The 24,080-nt window shown below is 41.2% G+C and overlaps 1 protein-coding gene across 11 annotated transcripts in view; it reads right to left on the minus strand.

Moving 5' to 3' along the window:
- LOC138755215 (myelin basic protein-like) overlaps positions 1-24,080 on the minus strand; it is a 169,253-nt gene that overhangs the window by 35,333 nt on the left and 109,840 nt on the right. For all 11 annotated transcript variants that reach the window (XM_069920803.1, XM_069920793.1, XM_069920798.1 and 8 more), the window contains one exon: positions 1,222-1,673. In XM_069920803.1, the coding sequence (XP_069776904.1) occupies positions 1,222-1,673 (452 nt within the window). The remainder of the gene's footprint in view (positions 1-1,221; positions 1,674-24,080) is intronic.

The raw sequence follows: 24,080 nt of genomic DNA on the forward strand, positions 1-24,080 counted from the left end.
GATATAATAACTTTTACAGTCTTTTTGTTCAGATCTAATACTATATTTGACAATGTTCACAAATACTTTTGTTTAAAGTCCAGTTTAGGATATTTTGTTAATGATATATAATCTAAGAATGATGAAAAACTAGTAATGATAGGAAGCTGTTACAACAAATGCAGGTGAAATTCGAAATTCTCAGTCTCCATTTAGATTCTACTCTGAAAAAAAGTTTCTTTTGGGGAAAAGGAGGGCGATTCTGACTTGCATGGAGTACACAAAAGTACAAGTGAGGTGAAAATAGAAGTTTGGCAGCTGGTCATTGGTTCCAACTCTGCATTATTTAATGTAGATACCAACAAAGGAAAAAAGTTTCTAGAATAGTAAAACGATGCATGTTTTGTTAAAGTTGTCTGAATTTTTATGATTTTAGAAGGTGCAATAAAATGAGCAGTTCATTACTGCAACAGACTCCAAATCACCAATTAATTTGAATAGCACCTCCAGTGAGGTCCATCTCATGAAGCCTAAAATGATCACCACAAAATCTCAAGGACACATTTCCATTTAGGAAATCTATCATATCTCTCGGAAGTCATGAACTTTAAGACAATGTCCCCGACAAGTATTGCTATCTTAACCTACGTAAGAGATGTGAATCATGCAGAAGATTCTCTGGAGATTCATGGCCAATCATTCAAAATTTTAAAAGGCTGTAATCCCATACAAGGGAGGCTTTTTACAGCAAAGATGGTGATAACCTGCTGAGTAATTCCAGCACTGCCAAACTTCCAGACACCTTGGCATTTTTCAGTTGCAATGATTCGATCTTCAATGACCAATGCAGCATGTATTTGTAATGTTCTTGAATTCATATTTAACTCATTAGTTGCTTGGAAACCACGATCTTCAAAAGATTTAGGCTTTATTCTCTTCAAAGCCTCTTGGTGTCGTGCAATACATTGCTTTTCACCAGAAACTATTTTAATATCCACACATTAAAAATGTGTCTCTTTTGTAACAGGAGAAGTAATGCACAAACCCACTGACTCTCACAATATTCCAAACAAGACACTTAAAGAAAATGAAAAATAAACAGGATTTCATTTGTTAATAAAAAGCAATTTAGAATTTGGAATGGGTGAATAGCTATTCCAATTCTCACTGACTTAAGGATTTGTAGAACCCTCTTCTGAGAGTTTTAAGCAGTTGTTCAGTTCTCTATCCCTCCGAGCTCACCTTTCCTTTTTCAGGTACTCTCCTGGATCCTTCTTGCCCAAAAAATTTTCCCAGCTGGTCAAGTAGACCAGAGTCCCTTTGCCTCGAATGGGCTCCCGCCTGCTTAGTATGGTCTGAGGTGCTTGCCGAGGCCATCTGCTTTGCTCCTTGCCCCTTCTTGTCCGAACTAGTTAACGATTGTGAGCTCAGTTTCTGCACTTCCGTCAAATGGTGGTCCTCCGCAGGAACTGAGCTATCCTCATGGATGGCCTGGAGTTCTTCAGATACCGATGGGCGGTCTTTGAAGGTGTTGTCTTCACGTCCTGGCGCGTCACGAGAAAAGAGGCGGACCAAGTGTGGGCGAACAACTGGCTCAGCTGCGTTGGCATCCTCTGGGTTCTCGGCACTCTTGGAGCCTGTCTCTACCACCTTCTGTGAGGAGGGTCCATTGTTCGAAGTAACATCTGCCTCTGCTGCAAATAACAAGCACAAGCAATGAATGTGGGACCCTCAGAAATGACATCCCAGAACAATGTTGCATTTCACAAAGGCAGCCTTAGTCATTTCACCACCAACTCCGCAGCATTACAGCAAACTAAACTGTGGGTATCACTGCAAGGCTAAAATAGTACCTTCTATTAATTCTGATCCTCTGCAAAAATTAAACTTGTGAAACGTGTACACAACTTTTCAATTGATTTACCAGATACAAACTGAAACTGCGGAACAGTCCACACAATATCTGAGGCTCCACACAGTAACAAAACGTCAAGTCATCAGCATACTAAATATGGTTCAACAGTTGTGCCTTGTTTGAGTGAATGTGGTTATTGATTGTGAAACAAAGCGGGAGTTTTGGTGACAGAACATGGTGAATGTTCTTTGTCAGTGGTCGAGCAAAGATTCTATACAGCAGTTTGAGGTTTAAAATATAAAAAAAATTCGATCACTTTTTGAGGAGAAAAACATAAGAATTTTTCCCACACAACTGCCAAGTTTTATCCATCAGTATTGGCACGAGAAAGTCCAACATCAATATGCCCAAAATTCACACTTTGATTTGTAAATCCATTAACTCTACAGTTCTGCCTCAGCCACTTCATCATTCCACTGGGGCTTGGATAGACAACAGAAGGCCCTAGTAAGAAAACAGGTGTTTATTCAGAGGATGGATTTCGGAAGACTATTAAACAAACTTTTCTTTGATGCCATGCACACACAAAATTGTTCATTTTATGCTGATTTGTAAACTCATGGGTGCAGCGTTAGATGTTTATATAAACAGGCAATTGAATTATAGACTGTATTTGTCTCCAACAGGAAAATATGGTGCAAAATAAGAAATAACATTGGTCCACATTGCACTAAGGGTTAGCTCGTGGGTCCATGGGCTAATTCTGTCTAGCAATTAGGGTGGCCATTCCAAAGGAGGACATGATCATAGGTTACCATACACACATATATGAAAATGGTAAATTAAACGGCGGTATTGCAAAAACAACAAATGCAAACACACTCTGTGTGTGTGTGTGTGTGTGTGTGTGTGTGTGTGTGTGTGTGTGTGTGTGTGTGTGTGTGTGTGTGTGTGTGCGCGCGCGCGCATGGGGTACTATATGGTAACCTATGACCATGTTTTCCTTTGTAATGGCCACCCTACTAGTGATGCTGCCATCCGCATTCTGCAATGCAGCTGTCTGGTATCCAATGGAACCCATTCAGCAGAGAACATTCACCAACCTTTGCTTAAAAAAAACCATGGCTCCATTCAGACTTAAACACAACTCCCTCAAACCCCATTTTACAATCTCAAGATATTGGAGCAGAACTAAGCCCATTGGCCCATCAAGTCCATTCTGCCATTCTAATCATGAGCTGATCCATCCAGCCACTCAGCTCCACTCCCCAGCTTTCTCCCTGTAACCCTTGACATCCTGGCTAATCAAATACCTGTCAATCTCTGCCTTAAATACACCCAACAACCGTGCTTCCACAGCTGCCTGTAGCTCAGACTCAGAACCTTCTGACTAAAGAAATATTTCTGCATCTCTGTTTTAAATTGACACCCATTTATCCTCAATTATGCCCTCTTGTCCTAGATGCCCCCACCAGGGAAATATCCTTGCAACATCTACACTGTCCAGGCCTTTCAACATTCAAAATGCCTCTATGAGGTTTCCCCCCTCATCCTTCTGTACTCCAACGAGTACAGATGAAGAACTGGCAATTGCTCCACATATACTAACCATTTCATTCCTGGTATAATTCAATAAATATTCCCTGAACCCTCTCCAACACCAGCATGATTTTTCTCAAATATGGCGCCCAAAACTGTACACAGTTCTCTAAGTGAGGTGTGACCAGTGTTTTTTTAGAGACTCATTACATCCTGCTCTTGAATGCTATCCTTCTAGAAATGACTGCCAACACTGTATTCGCCTTTTTCACCACCTATTTAATCTGGAGGTTAACCTTTAGGGTATCCTGCATGAGGACTCTCAAGTCCCTTTGGAGCTTAGAATTTTGAAGCTTCTCCCCATCTAAATAATAGTTGGCCCATCTACTTCTTTCACAAAAGCACATGGCCACACACTTTCCAACATGGTATTTCATTTGTCACCTCTTTCCCAGTTCTCCTAATCTATCCAAGTCTCCCCGCAGCCTTTCAGTATCCTCTGCAACCCTTCTCCAACTCTGACATCATCTGCAAATTTACACATAAAGCCATCTATTCTATGATCTAAATCATTTATATACAACGTAAAAAGAAGTGGACCCAACACCGACTTCTGCAGAACACCACTTGTAACGAGGAGCCAACCAGAATAGGATCCCTTTATTCCTGCTCTCGGTTTCTTGCCAACCAGTCAAAGCTCTAGCCATGCTGGTATCCTTGCTGTAATTCAATGGGCTCTCATCTTGTTTAGCAGCCCTATGTGTGGCACTTGCCAAAGGCCTTTTGAAAGTTTAATAAACAATATCTACTGCATCTCCCTTGTCTATCCTATTTGTGATCTGTTCAAAAAATTACAAAAGGTTTGTCAGGCATGGTTTTCCTTTAAGGAAACCATGTTAACTTGGGCCCATCCTTTCAAGGCAGGTATTCTGTGATCTCATCCTTGACAATTGACTCCACAGCTTCCCAACCACTGACATCACACTAATATGTCTATAACTTCCTTTCTGAAGCCTCACTCCTTTCTTAAACAGTGGAGTGACATTCGCGATCTCCATTCCACTGGAACTATGCCGGACTCCAGTGATTCCTGGAAGATCATTACCAATGCTGCCACAATCTCTACAGCTACCTCCTTCAGAAATCTAGGGTGCATTCCATCTGGTCTGGGAGACTTATCTACCCTTAGACCAGTTCGCTTCCCAAGTACCTTCTATCTCATGATATTGATTGGGCTCACTTCTCTTCTGAGAGCCATGAGAGTCTGGTAAACTATTAATGTCTACCACAGTGAAGACTGATCCAAATATTCATTCAGTTCTTCTTGCCAACTCCTTGTCTCCCATTACAATTTCTCCAGTGTTGTTTTCTATCGGTCTACTTTGGTAAACCTTTTATTATTTATATAGTAAAAAAAACTTTTAGTATCCTTTTTGATATTACCTACTAACCTCTTTTCATAATTCATCTTTTCCTTTCTAATCACTTTCTTATTTGTCTTCTCCTAGTTTTCAAGAAGATTCCCAGTCCTCTATCTTCCCACTAATTTTTGTTTCCTTATATGCCCTCTCTTTCGATTTTACTTTGGACTTAACTTCTCTCGTCAGCCACAATTGTCTAATTTTTCCATTCAGAATTTTCTTTCTTTTTGCTATGTGCCTGTCCTGCACTTTCCTCATTTCATGCATAAACTCCACCCATTGCAGATCTGCTGTCTTCCCCATAAGTGTGTGACCCCTGCTTCTGGACTCTTCAGCCTAAGTAAACAACCCCTCTGTCAACACTGTAGGAAGTTTATGACATGTAGAACCACAGAACACTACAGCACAGAAATAGGCCCCTTTAGTCCTTCTAGTCTGTGTTGAACCATTTTTCTGCCTAGACCCACTGACGTGCACCCAATCCATAGCCTTCCATACCTCTCCAATTAATGTACCTGCTGAAATTCTTAAATGTTAAAATTGAACCTGCATTCATCACTTCAGCTGGCAGCTTGTTCTACACCACTCTCTGTGTGAAGAAGTTCCTCCTAAACTTTTCCCCTTTCATCTTTAACCCATGTCCTCTGGTTTGTATCTCACCTACCTTCTGTGGGAAAAAAACTTACCTACATTTGCTCTGACTATCCTCCTTACAATTTTAAATATCTCTATCAAATCTCCACTCATTCTTCTATGCTCCAGGGAATAAAATCCAAACCTGTTTATCTTTTCCCTGCAACTCAGTACCTGGAGTCGAGTCCAGGCTACAACTAGCTAAGTCTTCTCTGCACTCTTTCTGTCTTATTGATAACTTTCCTGCAGTTAGATGACCAAAATTGCACATGATGCTCTAAATTGGTCTCAACAATATCTTGTACTACTTTATCAAACCATCCAAACCCTTATATTCAATACTTTGATTTATGAAAGCCAATATGCCAAAAGCTCTCTTTACAACCCTATCCACCTGTGATGCTAATTTCAGGGAATTAATTATCTGTATTTCCAGATCCCTCTGTCTTACCTCACTTCTCAGTGCCCTATCGTCTACCACGTATGTCCTTTCTTGCTTTGCCCTTCCAAAATGCAACACCTCACACTTGTCTGCATTAAATTCCATCTTTAATCCTTATAGGTTCCATGACCTCACTGTTTGGTTTCCCATACTTCCCTAAATTCTGTGCCACTTCCTGAATGAATTAAAGAAAACATTTAAGTTATCCCCCATCTCTTTTGGTTACATACATAGCCGGCCACTCTGATCTTCAAGGGGGCCAATTTTGTCCCTTGCTCTCCTTTTATTCTTAATATAGCTGAAGAAACCCTTATGATTTTCTATCACATTATCTGCCAAAGCAACCTCATGTCTTCTTTTAGACTTCCTGATTTCTTGAGGTTTTTCTTGCATTTTTATACTCAAGTACCTAATTTGTTCTGTGTCACCTATACCTGTGATAGACCTCTCTCTTTTTCTGAACCAAATCCACAATATCCCTCAAAAACCAAGATTCTTTAGGTCTGCTAACTTTGCCTTTAATCCTGTCAGGAACATACAAACTTTATTTGCAATATGTCACCTTTGAAGGTCTTCCACTTACCTCGCACATCCTTACCCAATCAACCAAATGTGACCTACCCAATAAAGGGGAAAATATTTATCTAACGTGGCACATTGATGACTTACTCTTTGACGTTGAAGCTTAACTTTCCCATCTAGGTCAGCAACTTATTTTAATGCCAAATGTTTATTTTAGATAATGACAATAGCCATATTCAAGTTAGCTAAATAGAAAATTACATTCATTCGTCTTGGATATAGATAGCTATAGCAAATCCAACAAATTTATGTTGGAAATCCCAAGGTGTAGGTTACAAACCCACCATTCTAAAGAGAAGGTTTGAATGTAGTAACTCAGGCCCTCAGCGGTTCCAGAGCAAATATCTCTCTGAACATTTATAGTGGTGCTGGGGACTAACTGCACAATCCACGGCTGGGACATTGGAAGTTAAGGAGGAGGCCTAAGGACCATAAATAAGAGAAACCGTTATCGCCTTATTTCTCCCGCAGAGTAGATGATTTTGAACTAGAGGGTATAGATTTAAGAGGAGAAAGGTTTGAAAGGAACCAGGAGTTCGTCTTCTTCATTCAGAGGTGGTAAGTTCAAGGAACAAGCTGCCAGAGGAAATGAGTATAGTGGGTATGATTGCAATGCTCAAAAGGCATTTAGACACGCACATGTATCAGAAAGGTTCGAGAGATAATGGGCAAATGGAATTAGCTTGGTCAGCAAGGAAAAGTCAGGCCGAAGGGCTCGTTTCTGTGCTGTAAAACTCTGACTCTTTAAAAACTAATAATCTGGTCATTTTTATTCCCTCTGCTGCTTGCTGGAGGTCATAGTGGACAAACTAATTCACACATTACAATCATAGCTATATTTCAACATAATGGAGTTGGCTGCACTCTGTTCATGAAACACACTGTATAAATGCAAATTCTTACACAAACTTCATTTTGACTACAATTGACATTTACAAAAAATATTAAGCAGCTAAAGATTTCCAGTCCAAAGATCTGCAGACCAAAAGCATCGACATCTGAATAGAAAGCAAATGACTACTGAAGAAATAGTTACAAATATTCACCAATTCAACAAATTTCTACAAGGTACTTTAAAAGCTTCGTTTAGTTTCCTAACATTTTGTTGCATTTAAAGAATAAAACAACAAAAATAAAATTAAAATCTTACAAATGCACTTTTTTTAAAATTCAAGTGTACTCTTAATCAGAATGCTGGTCATTCCCAATTAAGTTGGTTTAGAGGTTAGAGTCAAATTTCACCAAACTCCTTAGATTTTTACTTGGTCACTTTTCAGGACTGATGAGGTCATTATTATCCATCTGGAGTCATATCTCTGCCAGATCAGGTTTCATCATTGATGGACAAAAGCAAAGCCAGAGCAAGTTTTTCCATTTTTAAATTGAATTTTAGTTTAGACATACATTCTGGCATGAGCCCATGCTGTCCAAATATTCCAATTAACCCACAACTCCCATACGCTTTAAACGGTGGGTGGAAACTGGAGCACCCAGAGGAAAACCACCCAGGTATGAGGAGTATGTACAAACTCCTTACAGACAGTTCCGGATTCGAACGCAGGTTGCTGGAACTGTAATAGCATAGCGGGCTAACTATTATGTTCACCGTGCCACCTGAAAGAGCAATCAGGTGGTTCTGTATATATCATCTGGAATTTTTAATTTGCGTTCTATAGCTATTCAGCTGGGATTTGAACTTCTTAGCTAGTCCAGGCTTCCGAGTTTCTAGTCAACACATCAGGAGATCAATTCTGACCTCGTCTACCTCAAAGTGAACACATATTGGGCCTGTGATCTGTGCACATTAATTAGCAATGCTGCAAGGAGGCACACTGAATGACGAGAGGCTCTGATGCTGGCATCAGGCGCATTATGTAAAATAAAAGTAAGCCCTGCACACATCCATTCAGTTTAATTAACTTCATAAACACCAAGATTTAAAACACAATGCAAGTTATGGTGCTTGAAAAAAAAATCACTGCATATCCATATTGATTCTTGCATTATTAGCACATACATTTACCAATATACAAGGATCAGTGGAGGATTGTACCCTTAAAGGTTAAGGCATGAAAAAATGTTGCTGAAGGCCACAAATTAATTGAACTGATTTGTCACAATTCTAATACAACCATCGATCATTTTAAAAAGATGTCAGGGAACTTATTGAATTTCTGCATTGACCTTGACAAAATGGAAACTTAGACAAACAGCTTAATGGCCAAAAAAATATTGAGAAGAGGCAATTTTTTTTCTGAGGGTTCCAAGCCTTTGAAGGTAAAAACAGTGCCTTTGAATGCTGTGGCAGAGGTAACTAAATTCTTGATAAGTAATAGGGGAGAATAGTTAAGCAAAGGTAGCCAAGAACGTGAAGTTCAGGTTTCAGTCAGATCAGCCATGATGGTGGAGCAGGCTTGAATGGGACTGCATGTCCTGGTCCTTCCCCCTCATTTATATGCTGAAGAGGGAATGTCCAGAAGCAAGTTTCAGTTATTTGGGCCAAAGTGTTACCTTGGTCACAGGATCCAGATCAGGTTAATACAGGGTACCCAGGTTGTGTAGTTTAGCTGAAACTGATTTTGCTACTGCTGGGAATCGAATATTTCTACTTACCAATGTTGAGTTTTTATTAATTCATTCACCAGGAACAATGTCACCTTAACCACGTTGGTGGCAAAAACAATTCAAAAGAATGTAACTGCAACTGGAGAGCTTGAGTTATTGGAGAGGCTGGGACCTTCCCTCTAGACTGAAGGAGACTGAGGGGATGATCTTATTGAGGAACACAGGGTCATGAGGAGCATAGATAAGTTGGAGTCACAGTCCTTTTCCTCAAGTAATAAAGTCTAAAATTAGACAGTATTGGCTTGAGGGGGCTCTGAGGGGCAACTGTATCTGGAACAAGCTGCTAGAGGAAGTGGTAGAGGGAGATACAATTATATTTAAAAGTTGTTCAGACAGGTACATTGATAGTAAAGAAAGAGAGGTATATGAGCCAAGCATGGAGAAGTGGGACTAACTCAGATGGGTATCAATGGTTAGCATGGATGAGTTGGGCCAAGGGGCTTGTTTCCTGCTGCACAACTCAATGACTCTTATTGTCCACCCCTAATTGTTCCAAAATGTTGGAACCGTTAAGAACGACCACATTGCTAGGTGTAAATTTAAGCATGGACCAGACTGGGCAAAAACAGCAACATTTTCTCCCCTAAAAGGACATTGAACTACAGGTTTGTTTTTCAGGTGTGTGATGGGATTGGAGCTCAGGTCACTGCATCCAGTATTCTGACTGCCAGTCCAGTGACAACCACTTCATCAGACAAGTCTGCCCTTGCCATACCTCGACAGATAAAAGATTTTTTTTAAAATTCAAGTTGGGAGCAACATTCGCTGTTTATACCTTACTGACCTTGAGAACATTGTGTTGGAACAGCTACAGATATTCTGATGAAGGCAATCCCACAACTCTGCTAGTTTCAGAGTTGATGAACACAAAAATGGTCTGTTGGCTCCCCATGTGCATGCTGACCTTTTTAGTCCTTCCATAATAATCCTATTTGCCTGCATTAGGCCCGTATCCTTCTACGCTTCACGAATCTTTCTAAAGGCTTCTTAAACAGCAATTTTATGGGATTCCATTACCTCCTCTTGCAGCATGTTCCAAATATCAACCACTCTTCATGAAACATTTCATCCCTACAATGTGGTGGCCGTTAGAAAATGCTATTACACAGCACCAGCAACTGGGTTTGAATTCGCTTCCATCTGTAAGGAGTCTGTACACTTCTCAGCATTTGTTCCAAGTGCTTGATCACACGTACTTGGGAGGCATGGGCTCATGGGCTGATAGGACCTGTAACCATTCTATATATCTAAATTAAACAAAAATAAAATCTCCTTTAAATCTTCCTCTGACCTTGCAATGAGGCCTTTACCTTTTGGATAACCCTGACTTGGAGTCAGTGACAATGATGTACCATTGTACACTTCCAAGCCAGGCGATGTGTTCATGAGGGGAACCAGTTCCCATTCACCTAGTGGTCCTTGGTAGGAGAGGTGGTGGCATTATGAGATTCTGTTGCAGATGTCTGCAAGTGACCAGAAAACTAAGGATGGTGGAGATAAAGAAAACTCTGCTCAATTCACTGACTGGAAACATGTCGGATGCTCCATCATTTAATTCAGTCATCCTGCTCTCATAAGAGGATACAGGAATGTGACTCGAGCAAAATTCCACTGCTCTTTTAGGAAATGGTGCTATTGGATTTTTGCTCTGAGGATTAGACCATATGAAATTCATTGGAGCAAAGAGTGCACGGCACAGGAACAGGTCCTTCAGCTCACAATCTTTGCACTGAACACATATTAAACTAAATCCGCCTGCACAAATACCTCCATTTTCTGCATATTCATATGTCTTTCTATAAGCCTTTTGAACACTACCATCATCTCAGCTTCCATCATTACTCCGAGCAGTCCTTTCAAGATACTTTGTTAAAAATTTGACCCACGCATCTCCTTCAAATTTTCCCTCTCACCTTAAACACGAGTTTTCTTGTACTTGACATTTTTAGCCCAGGGTAAAAGATTCTGGCAATTTATCAATGCCTCTCATAATTGTATAATAAGGTCTTGTACCTTATCTGTCTCTGCTTCTCCAGAGAAAACAATCCAACGTTTTACAACCCCTCTTTATGGTTCATACCCTCTGATACAGGCAAAATGGGTTTGTACCCTTTCCACAGACTCCACATCCTTCCAGTAATGGAGCAACCAAAATTGCACACAATACTCCAAGTGCAGCCTCACCAAAGTTTTATATTGCTAAAACTTGCTCTTATCGTCAATGCCCGAACCAATGAAGGCAAGCATGGCATAAACCTTCTTTCTACCCTATTGAGTTGATGGTGTGGTAAAGAAGAAACTACTTTGACTGCAATCTGATGAGCCCTATTGTAGTCTTTACTCTCTCTTGACAGGAGATGCCCATCTATATATTATAGATCCAGGGCCTTGATAACACCATTTAGAGCAGCCAGTCCCAACCTATTTTTTCAGCTATGCCTCCCCTCCAATACTCTGTTCAAAGATTATGGGCCCTCTTCCCTGTGAAGCAGTCAATTTTTGGTTTCTTTTGTACTTCTTTCCTATCAACTGCACAAAAAAATTACGTTACTCAAGGTGAAAATAAGGGTTTAACTTAAACATGCTGTGGCCCCCAGGGAGCCGTCGGCCCCCTGTTGTGATTGGTTGCTTTAGAGCACTGAATATTGTTCCTGTATGAGTTAATTAATCATGAATGAAGGAAACCATCCACTTTTGCAGCATAGCTCCTAAGAGTGTTCCACATGTCAATTGGCTTCCCCTGGAATGCAACCAATCTAAATGGCACGAAAAGAGCTTCGCAAACCAGACACCAAGTCATCTTTGTTGGCTAGACTCATTTGGCAAAACATAGCCCGTCTTCCAGTATATACGAGTCTTCATTGAAGCACTGATGGGTTTGGGGGCTTACCATGGTGCTCTTCAAGTCAGATGTTCAGTGAAGTTCTGCCTGCTCTCTAGTAAACAAAATGTCCCATAGTAAACTTGGAAAGAGCAAGGAATCTTTATGTTGTGATCAATATTTAGGACTCAACTTTTTTTTAAAAAATCTATTCATTTCACAATGTATTTCTGGACATTTACAGGGTAAAAAAAATGTTTGCAATATAATTCCCTAAATTATAACTCAACTTTATAAAATTATTAAACAATAATAAAGATACACCAAAACATTTTTGCATGCTACCATGTAAGATTTGACCCTTGTGAGTTTGGATAATGCAGGTTATGGATTCTAGAGTGAAAAACAAACTTGTGGAGGAACAGCAGGTCAAGCAGCCGACAACCACTTTCGGTCCTGAAGCAGGGGTATGATCTGAAATATCCACCATCAGATAGTTTACCAAATTTGGTTTTACTTTCTTGACCCACTGAAAAAATTATTGATCAAAAATTCTGATAATTATTTGACAAAAGTATCACTAGGATCAGAGATTTCTCAGAATGGAGAAGGATGTACATTTTCATAATCACTGAGACATCATCAAAACAAAATAAAAAAGAAATGAAGACTGGAGAAGCTCCTGCTGAATGTCGTCAACTAACACATGGGTCCTGGCACCAAGACTAACTGCAGAAGAACTTGGTCTCCTTCTCCTGCCTCACAATCCTACACTGATGGAATTGAATGTGCAGATGATCAGAAGCTACATCTGATACCCACACCATACGAGCACTCCCCTTCCCTGGAAGTTAACGCGACCCTTGTGAGTTTGGATAATGCAGGTGATTCTGAATGCAAATGCTAGAAAGCAGCTGCTGAACTGGAACTTTCTGACAGCACCGGAAAACATAGAGTTCCTGGAGTTATCATCAGGCTTCTGACCGCTTGCTCAGCTGCCAGGGTCCCACAGAGGCCAGCCACGGGAGACCAGCCCTGCTGAGATTGTTAGACTCACCACAATTGAATGAGGGAAGTAATGAAGTACAGACCTGGGGAAAGTGAGGGCAGTGGTTTGAGTACAGCAAGATCCTTCCCAATTTTAGGAAGAAAGTGCTGTCAGCATTTGTATTGGAAGCAATTTGTGTAACATTACACACATAGAGTGTGCACTGAGCACATCGACATATATCATCCAGATCTGTGACACTCAAAGCCTCTTCACTAGAGCTGGAGTAAGGAATTCTCTGCTGAGAAGGTGAAGCATTGTGCTGCTACACACAAAGCAAGATGGCAAAGTCCCGTGATTTAATCCCCCATCTCTTCGGTCTGCAGAAAAGATGCATGTTGCCTCAGTCAATCATTGGTGTGTCAGGCAAAGTAAAACAAATGCAATTACAACAACATTTAGGATAAAATATTAATAAATTAATTCAATTCAAATCTGATACCCAGCTTCAAATTGAAATTAGCAAAAATTAATTTGGCATAAAAAGTCAAGTTACTCGAAGTTAGGACTAGCATTAGGTAGGTACAGAGTTTCCCCAGTTACCATCGTGCAACCGATCAAGACCTGGCTTTTATCTGTAAACAGCTCCTCTTGTCATAAACTCAAAGTGTTTCGACTGATATAGGATACTTGAGGTTCTGACATTACATTACTGATAGCAATGCATTAGATCAAAGAAATCCACAATTAATTGTGCAATGAGATAACAACAGAAAGTGCACCAAGTCAAGGGGGTAACGTGCAGAGGCAAGCAATTTAAATAGGTAACCCTTCACCTGTTGTGGAGGACAAGGACCAATGAATCCTAAGCTGGATGCTTTATTTATACAGTACATTAAACTAGGCAGAGTGTACTAGGAGCCATTATTCAGCTTACCTTTGCAAAATGGACAACTGGGGTGTTGGCAAGTGAACTGTAAACATTTGCATGTTCAAAGAATTTTTTTAAAAAATCTATTGCTATTGAAAACAAATGAAATTTAATTTGCTTTTATACAAGAATGCTAATGTAACAATAACACTATGGGATGCAGAACTTAACACTGGGAACAATGCATGCTATTCATATTTCAAGCCATTGTATTGTAACAATGGCTCAGGACAGGACAGCCATAAAACCACTTTATAAAATAAATCATTGCAGATGATGGAAATGTGAAGTAGAAAGGATGAAACTGAGGTGCTTCCCCCACTGGTCGATGCCCATTGCAGAACAGATCATTTTCTCACTGAACCCTGCTGTCATTCAATGCAGCCACAGGAACCTCTCATTATTTTTGGGCTGTGCGTGTTGCCAGAAACCTAGGCAGTTTCTAAATTGCCCAAGGAAGGTGACGGTGAGCTGCTGTCCTGAACTGCTGCAATCCACTTGGTGAAGGTGGTCCCTTACAGGGCTCAGCTTGCAAGTCCAGTTCAGTAAGAACCTCAGACTCAATCTCATTTCATTGAGAGTTTGGAGTCATCCAAAGTTAAGGATTGCAGAATCTCTTCCCCACAGAACCTTGGAAAACAATTTTTATAAAAAACTAAAATGCAGCACACCAGGTGGAACTCCTGCTTGCCAACCATTTTAATTTCCTTTGCAGTCCCACACTGGCCTGTCTGCTCATGGCTTCCTCTACTGCCAAGGTGTGAAAGAGCCGGACCTCGTATTCTGCCGGGGTAATCCACAGCACATCGGCAGTAATATGGAGTTCCCTAATTTTAAGTAAGCTGCTCTCCGTCTGTCACTTTCTCTTTCTTCCAACATGGGAATGTGAGGTCCTCTTGCACATTCCCTTCTTTTCAAATTTCATCTTCACCTGTCACCTCCCCCCCACCCCCTCCTCAAGTCCCAGTTATTCTGTTCCTTTACCTTGATGAAGGGCTCAGGCCTGAAACATTAGTAATAAATCTTTGCCTCCTATGGACACTGTGGGACCTGCTGAGTTTCTTCAGCAATTTTGTGCACTTACCCTGTTCCTTACCCCCCCCCCCCCCCGACTCTCCCACCTTCTCTCCTATTACTCCCATCTTGTCTCCATCAGTCTCTCATATGGTTCAACTTATCACCTGTCCCCACCTTCACCTTGGCCTCTTCCCTCCGGGCTTCATCTGTCTTTATTCTTCCTTGTATGCTCCCACACATCATTCCACCCCAACTGCTTCCCCCACCTGGCCACATCAGTCCATCATCCTTCACCATCCTCTGTTTACCTTCTGACATCTTCTAAGCTGCCCATCTTCCCCCTCTTTTCTCAATCCTGAAGCAAGGTTTCACTCCAAAATGTTAATGGTCCATTTCTCTCCATGGATGCCACCTGACATGCTCAGCACTGGCACACCTCAGGGCTCTGTGCTCAGCCCGCTCCTATTCATGCTATTGACTCACGACATCAAGTTTGCAGGTGACACAACAGTAGTTGGCCTCATCAGCAACAACATCGCGTCGCACTACAGAGGTGAAATATTTCGTGAAATGGTGGAAAAGTAACAACCCAAGTCTCAACGTGGACAAGACGAAGGAGATGATCGTGGACTTCACAAGGACCAGGAATGGCTGCCCTCCACTACACTACACATCAATATTTCTGTCGTGGAGAGAACCAAGTTCCATATCTGAGTTCAATCGAGAGAGTCCTAACCAGCTGCATTAGAGTGTGGTATGTTTGCTGCAGAGGAATAGTTTGGAGGTCAATCCACAGGAACATGAGTGGCAGAGAGGATCACTGGAGTGTCCCTGCCTCCCGTCGACATGATCTATCGGGATTGTTGTCTGAAGAGGCCACACAAAATCATTGAGGACCCCCTCCACCCTGCGCAAAGCATCTTTCAGCTGCTCTCAGCAGGAAAGAGATAGATTAGTATCAGAGCCAGCACCACCAGGCTGAGGAATAGCTTCTTCCCACAGGCACCGAGATTGCTGAACGACCAAAGAAACTGCTCACATTCAGCAAAGATGCTCATATTTACAAATAATATCCATTTATTTTTATAGATGAATACTTGTCCTGCATATGTATTGTTTGTCTATATGTGTACGTATTATGTCCGGCCGTGTGTCTGCGTGTTTTGCACTGAGGACTGGAGAATGCTGTTTCGTCGGGTTGTACTTGTGCAATCAGACAACAATAAACCTGACTGACCTTCAGAGTTCTTCCAGTAGATTGCTTTTTTTCTTTGTAGTTTCACAGTCAATACCTCGGAACTCTATATTTGTTCACTTAACTGAATAAAGGGATAGGTTTGCAATGGACCATGTTGAAACATTAGTCTAGCTCTTGGGATCACCTCTCCAGTAACATGAAGAGTCTGCTATTTACCTTGCGTAATGTTGAGTGCAACTGGTAAATCAAGCAAGAGTGCAATTTCCTTCCCGAGAGGGGAAGAAAACCATACAAACTGGGAGCAATGACAAGTTCAGGGCTAGAGTGGAACCATTCTCCTGCACTGAGAACCCACTTGGATTGGAGCATCCACCAAAAGCCACCTGATACAATCACAGGGTTAGACAGCACAGAAGGCCGCCATTCAGCCCACTGTGCTCTCCAACTAGTTACCTCCTCTGCTCCTCCTTTCCACAAATTCCTCTCTCTGCAAACTATTTATCCAATTCCCTCCAGAAGTATGAACCCAAATCAGACTCTCTGGCTGAGGTACAACAAAAAAATTCTCCTAAATGTCTTTTCTCTGTTCGTTTCACCTTCAATATTAATTAAAACGAAGACAAACAGGAAGAAGGTCAAAGCATTGATTGGGCTGCTGCATCATGGATTTTCGGGTCAGGATTAGGGTAGGTCAGAGTAGATAAATGACATCATGCACCCTGAAGTAAAGGGTCTGGAGTCTCACAATTATTTCTGAAGGCAATTTTAAAACTGCTCTCCAGAGACAGTGAAGGTAACACAAGGGAAAAAGAGAGTAAATTTCATCATTCATATGCATTTTTCTTCCTTTGTACATCTATTTCACAATCTTGGACAGTCCTAGGACAATGTGTGGCCAAGTACACTGCTGTGGGACCTGTTTGGGTTTTGGAGAAAGCGAGGGAGAGAGGCAATAGACACCTTTTGTCTTCAGATGGGGGTGGGAGTGGGGGGGAGGGGGGGGGGGCTGGTGGTGAGAAAGAGGAGAAAGGGGGAAGTCAAAAGGAAGCACCAGAATGAAGAGCAGGCACATGTATGATTGGGGAGGAAGGGCCTTCCTGGCGGGACAAAGATATCCAGGGGACTTCGTTGGCTGGTATTCCAGTCTGCTACTATGTTGGGGAGAGCAGCTTGCCGCAAGCACGATCAAATTTGAGAGCATCCTTCAAGTTCTCTGCAGTGTACAAGCAGTGTCATTGTTCCTGTGTCTTTGTGAGGGGGCCACCAACACCACAAATGCCCAGACTAATCTTTCAAACGATTTGCAACATTACAGATCAAAACATAATCATTTGTAGCTTTAATTCTCCAGAAGTGTGTTATGAACTTAAATTTCCAGGCCCTTTTCTATCTGAATGTATAAACATATAGAACATCCATATGTATTACTCACACAGATAAATCAAACCTTCCTTGTTCAAAGCAGTTGTTGGTAAGAAGAAATAATTAAATTCTGCACACTAGAAATGGCACCACTCCCCTACCCCCCAGACTGTTAACTAGTGATGTCAATGAAGTGTATTTGTTAAGGGACATAGTTATAGCTCCAGCATTATTAGTAGGTTTTTAACCATTCTCCCTTGTCATTCCATTTTGCTCTTCATTCCCAGAAAATATGTTTTCAGAGATTTAAATCCACGGAATTTAGAAGATAAAACTTTGAAAAAGCATGACGCGCAGAAATGTGCATTTTTTAAACCAGCCTCTCTTGCAAATTACTACTCACTGCAAGTCATAAAACACTGAAGGAGTCCACCTTTAATGTGGACACTTCAAATGGAAAAATGGCAACCTACTTTCCGAATCAGACCTCACCCTCTCCCCATTCCGCCACCATTCTTTGCTGATCATTTAATTCTCGCCTCTTGCACATCCACAAATTGAATCACTCTGCATCAGCATCTGTACCCAAGCTCAGGAACTTCCACCTGAATCCTTCCTAGCTTTACCTCCCTCGATTTGCAAGTCATTCCTTGAACCTCAGTCTTAGAGCTTGATCCAGTGGCGGCTTTAGCTTTTCCACTAAATTACCAGCACCACATATAGTAAATGCCATTCTACTTATGTGCTAATAATTCCCTTTAACTGCAAAATACAAGGCAAATGCAAAAGGAAATTAGTCGATAATTTGATTGGCACCTGAACCCAAATAGCACCAGAGTACAGTGACATTTTTGAGCTGCTTCCAGCAGATGCTTTCTTTCCATCAGCACAAGGACCCTGGAAGAAGGATCCTTTGCATCTGAATCACGTGAAAAATAAGGGGCTGCTTGTTTAAGGAAGAAGCGAGACCAAAAATAATCATCTCCGAGAATGATGCAAGTCTTTGAAGCTCTTTCTCAAAGGCCAGCAAGCAAAGGCTGAATGTTTCTCAGGCAGAGGTAGATAGTTTTTTTTTGACAAGCAAATTTTTGAAAGGTTACTGGAAATATGAATACATCGTGAGAATTTATTGTCATTTACACAAGAATGTACAGATGCTCCAAAATTCCTATGCTGCAGCCACATAGGTATGGACCAAAAACATTACTTGCAATGAGATGAAAAAAGATGAAATAAAATCAAAAGGAAAGAGAAATAATCATTCACAGTTGCAGTTGGTGTAAACATATCTTTTGGTGGCTTTATTGTGGTTTATGATGAGAGTTATGGTAGCACAAGGACTTTTAAGAGCCTGTGATAGCAGTTGGAAACCTAAAGGTGCTGGACTCCAGTATTCTGTTATCATGTTTAAATGTAGAATGGAAACAGGAATGTGGAGAGTGATCTTACAAAATGACAAAACAGTCCCCTAGCAATGGGCTGTTGAAGTCGAAAAGTGTTGGGTAAAACTCTGTCGATCATTGGTGGTGGAAAACTGCTAAAGTATTGTGCGTCAGCTCAGGGTTTACCATTACTGAAATATGTTCCAATGGGCATTCCTCCTTTATGTCTCATTTTATCTTATTAGCACAGAAACAGGTCGTGTGGACCATTGAGTGGATCCGAGCATTCCCTTCAGTACTACTCTCTCCCTTGCTTCCTTGTAACCTCACAGGAGAAAAAAAAATATTCCAGTCACCATCCAGAAACCAAACTATGTAACAATTAAATCAAAGCTGGCCTGAAAAAGTTTCCAGAGAAGAGTTTGCATCAAAGATGTCATAGCTTTGTGCTCACTGCTAAAATTGTACTTGCAATTCTCAATTAACTAGCAAATGGTGGTTATTATGAGGTTATTTTTTTAAGGTGTGCAGTGAAATTGTAAAATAATCGAACACAAGCGTATCAAAGGGACTGCTGAGCAAACCCTCGTTCTACAAAGAACCAGTGTGTCACATGCAGAGTTACTAAAATTAGGGAACCCTTAAATCAAATAAAACCTCCAGTCCTCAAGGGGTCGGATGAAATATTGAGTGATTTAAAATGCCTAGCAGGAATATATTAAAAAAACTGCAGAGACAACTTGACAGGAACAGAAAGTGGCTCAGGTGCTTCAAAGGCTTTATAATGTAGTGCTGTGAATTGGCAGTGAACAGGTTGAATGGAGGTCACAGTTTCAGCTGCAGGAGACATCTGACCTGAGGCCGGGGCATGCAAACATTACATTTGTCTCCAGCTTGCTGGAGAAGGTTAGGGTGTGGGGTAAAGTTGGGAAATGGGCTCCTTTTAATATAACTTGCTGCAAATTTTTTTTTTAAAAGCAGCGGAAGATGATTCAATGGGAACTCTCTTGAGGAATATTGATAAATACCTGAAAGAGGAACATTTTAGGGCTGCAGAGAAAGATTGGTATAAATTTAAAGTTCTTGGGAGGGTAGTGAATCTCTGGAATTCTCCTGTGGTGGGGGGGGTGGGGGTGGGGTAGAACAAAGGCTAGACTATTGATTTTTTTAAGGTAGTGATAGATATTTAAAACAGTAGTCTCAACCTTTTTTCCCCACTCACATATTACTTTAAGTATTCCCTATGTCATCAGTGCTCTGTGATTAGTAAGGGATTGCTTAAGGTGGTATGTGAGTGGGAAGGGAATGTTGAGAATCACTACTCTAGACCCAATTGTTACTGAAATCTTTTGCTTGAGAAAAAATGTCATTGGCCCATTTCCTTTGGAGTTATGAAACCGTGCACATAATGAGTCAATTAGGTACGATTAAAACAGTGGTTTTCAACCTTTTTCTTTCCACTCACATACCACCTTAAGCAATCCCTTACAGAGCACCTATGGCAGAGGGAAGACTTAAAGTGGTACGTAAGTGGAAAGAAAAAGGTTGAGAACAACTGTTAAAAGATCAAGGAATTGGCTACAGGGAACAGGAATAGAAGTGAAGTTAAGGCTAGCACACCCCAACCATGTTAAACAGAAAAGTCTATGCCTACTGCAATTTTAGTGCAATGCGCAAAAATGCTGGAAACACTCAGGTAATGTAGCATCTATAGAAAGCAAAGGGTAACCAACGTTTCGGAAGTCGATAAAGGGCTCAAAACGTTGGTTACCCTTTGCTTCCCATAGATTCTGCATTACTCACTGAGCTTCGCCAGCACTTGCGTGTATTCCACATAAACTAACCATGGTCATATTAAAGGTGGGGCAGATTTTGAGGGGCCTAATAGCCTCTCTTGCTCCTTTTTCTGTTTTATGTACTTTAAATCCGTGGGTTCACTGGCATACTTCAAATGATTCCAGAATACAAAAGTACTTTGATACTCCCAATGTTGTTGTGGGAAGGAAAACTACAACTCCAGCATTACAATTCTCCTTTGTCATCACTTTTACTCTTCACTGCCAGAAAGTTTGACTTTCAGAAATTTCAATCCATAGAAGCTACATTTGTAACCAGTCCTTCTCTTACATTACTAATCACTGGAAATAATAAAACAGTGAAGGAATCCGCCTTTGATATGAACACTTCAAATGGAAAGATGGCAACCAACTTTCTGATCAGACCTCATCCTCTCCCCACTTCTCTTACGTGCTTTGCCAATTGTTTAGTTCTGGCCTCTTGTTCATCCACAGATTGAATCATTCAGTATTACCAGCTGTGCCCAAGCTCAGCAGCCCCCTTCTGAATTCTCTCCACTTTTGTCTTCCTCAACTCTTAAAGCCACTCCTTGAAACCGACCTCAGTGGGCTACTGTTCAGCTACTGCAGGATCGCAACCTCAGAGTTTGATTCTGTCAAAACTTCTGTTCTCTCCCCACACTCCCAACCACAAAATGATCAGGGCCACATACATCAATGTTCGTTCTATGTCAATGATTTGAATTCCTTTTAAGCCAATCCATTAGAAAAATTGGTGAATATGTCGATTAGCAGAGAAAGCGTGTGGGCAAATGGGTTCACTTCAGGTGTGAAGTGGTGAATCAATGCAAACACAGCTCCGTGCTTGTTGTGAGATCACATGGTGTACCATTTGCCCTCCTTGTTTTGACCATGCAATTCTGCTTCAAGATGCACCTTGCTCCTCATTAGCTCTATGAAAGAGCATATCTTTGTGAGATGTACAGCATCTCCCAGCATTTGCTCCATGAAACACAACGTAGTCGTACAGCAAGCCTGTCTTTTCCATCGCAGAGAACAAGAGGATCAAGCCCTTTGGCTCATCATCATTAACCATGATACCTATTCAAGTTGATCCCATATGGATCCTATAGCTCTCCATTCTCAGCCTGTTCATGTGTCTGTCGAACTGCTTTGTAACCACCTCCTCTGGCAGTTTGATCCAGACATCTACCACACGGTATAAATCATAGTACTCCATTAAATTTCTCCCCTCTCACTTTAACCTTAAGTTTGCTGGTATTTGACAATTCCACCTTGGGAAGACCAAATATTTACCCAACCAATACCTCTCACAATTTCATATGCGGGTGATCCCTGATTGAACTGAGAATTCTGTTCCTCAGAAATCCCTGTAAACTGAATTTTCTGCAACTCAAATCAAAATTTTCTCCAAAATAGTAAAGTGAAATATTTAGCCTCAACAGCCCATGGGTACTGACTTGGGAGCATGATCAGAGTTATTACCAAGCAAGTGAACTGTGACAAATGGTTGCCTAAATGCAGCCCAGATGGAGTGTCCACAGATCAGGTTAAAACGTGCACTAACAAAAGATTTGTAATGCTTGACCTTACTTGAAGGAGAGTTTAGAAAAGGCTTTTATAAAAAAAATGTATGATCTCTGCATGGTCTCCTGGTGATAGGATTTGGGTACTATACCTGACTACAGTCTCCTGCAGCAGGAAAATTATGAAAATCTGATTTTGCTCAATTCAGTTCTTTCGAAACCATGGGACTTCCTGTCTCTCCATAATGGTGCCTCCCAGCCTCTGACACTCCAGAGGACAGTCTTTATGTGATTTTGAAGAGGGGAGCAAGAGTAATGTTTTGTTGGCTGCAGTGTTGGATTTCACAATGTATTGTACTTGGATCAAAAGGTACCAATGATAGAACAGCTACCCATAAAACCATTGTGGGATCATAGCACCGGTCAGGTAATGGAATTGTTCATATAATGAATGAAGGACTGCACATGAGGATGTGCAATAGCACTCTGCTTATTATCCCCATTCTAGTGGCCATCACGTACAACGGGAGATCTCAACCAACCAACTCACCCACGTTGTGCAGTGGGAACAGTTTCTTTTCAAGTAGGTTTGTTCTTCAAATACTGCATTGGGAGATGAATGTTGCAGGCTTAAAGATTTCATTGATGAAAAGCTGTAGTAAACGTAAGAGAATTCAACTCTCAATGAAGGTTACTTTTGCACAGGTTATGTAAACAGATTTTATTTAACAAAACCCAAGAGCTTCGATTTTAAGGTCCTTGTAAAATATAAGCTGTCATCCTGATGCAGTACTGAATGTGTGCTGTGGAGCTGGAGGTGCCGAATTCTGGTTGGACCATTAACCAAGACCCCATCTGTTCCCTCAGTGAAAGCAAAAGATCTAATGGACCCAGGGAAGATGATTTATTTTTGAACAATATTTTATCACTCACACAATGTCACTAAAAGCAAGCCAATTGATTACATTCCCACTGGGATCTGTGGGAACGTCCGGTACACAACCTGCTGTATTTTCTGTCTTACGTTAAAAGTACAACGGTTATAAGGCAAATTGGTACATGATGAAAGGTGTGTGAAATGCAAGTCTTCATTTTTTTGTGGACACTTGAAATTGCAAGTTACTGAGGATTGATGGAGAGGGTAGAAAATAAAGGGGTACATGACTAGCAAACAGGTGGTCTTGTAACCAACAAACAATTGACCAACATATGCTCTGGACAGATGGGAAAGTTGATGAGCTATTGGGCAGCACAGTGAATGTAGCAGTTAGCACAATGCTATTAAGGTGCCAGCAACCCGGATTCAAATCCCGCCTGTATGCAAGGAGCTTTTTACGTTCTCCTCATGTTTGCACAGGTTTCTGCCAGGTGCTCTGGTTTCTTCCCACCCACCAAAGACATAGGGGTTTGTATGGTGATTGGTGTATTTGGGCAGTATGGACTCGTGGGCTGGAACAGCCTGTCTCTTTGCTGCATCTCCAAGTTATATTAAAAATATTACAAACCAGTGAGCTTAACATCAGAAGTTGATAAGTTGCTAGTTATGTGCCGTAGGTCCAAATAAAGATATTGGAGGTTTTGGTGGGGTTCTTTCACTGGAATAATGCTAGCTGAGAAGAGTTTTGGGTTGGGCTCAATTCCCTGTATTCCCTAGTGATGGTAAACTCTGCCCCTTACCAAAAACAATAATGTTCAGGCCTGCTTAGATCCTGCAAAGTGCAAATAAACAACAAAATGCCAAATAATAAGGATTTAAAGAATGTGCAACGTGGACGCGGCTCCAACTCAAACTCACCAACCCACTGCTCTGGTCACTGCTCTCAAACAGATTGCCTCAGGTCAGAAAGGGGAACAATGTGAAACAAAGAGAACCATAGTTGTTGATGGTGGGACTAGCTATGGGAGAAATCCTGAAAGACACGCGAGGAATCTGGTGGCCCCCCCCCCACACAGCCGACACTG

This window comes from Narcine bancroftii, chromosome 2, assembly GCF_036971445.1.
Source record: "Narcine bancroftii isolate sNarBan1 chromosome 2, sNarBan1.hap1, whole genome shotgun sequence".
NCBI lineage: Eukaryota > Metazoa > Chordata > Chondrichthyes > Torpediniformes > Narcinidae > Narcine > Narcine bancroftii.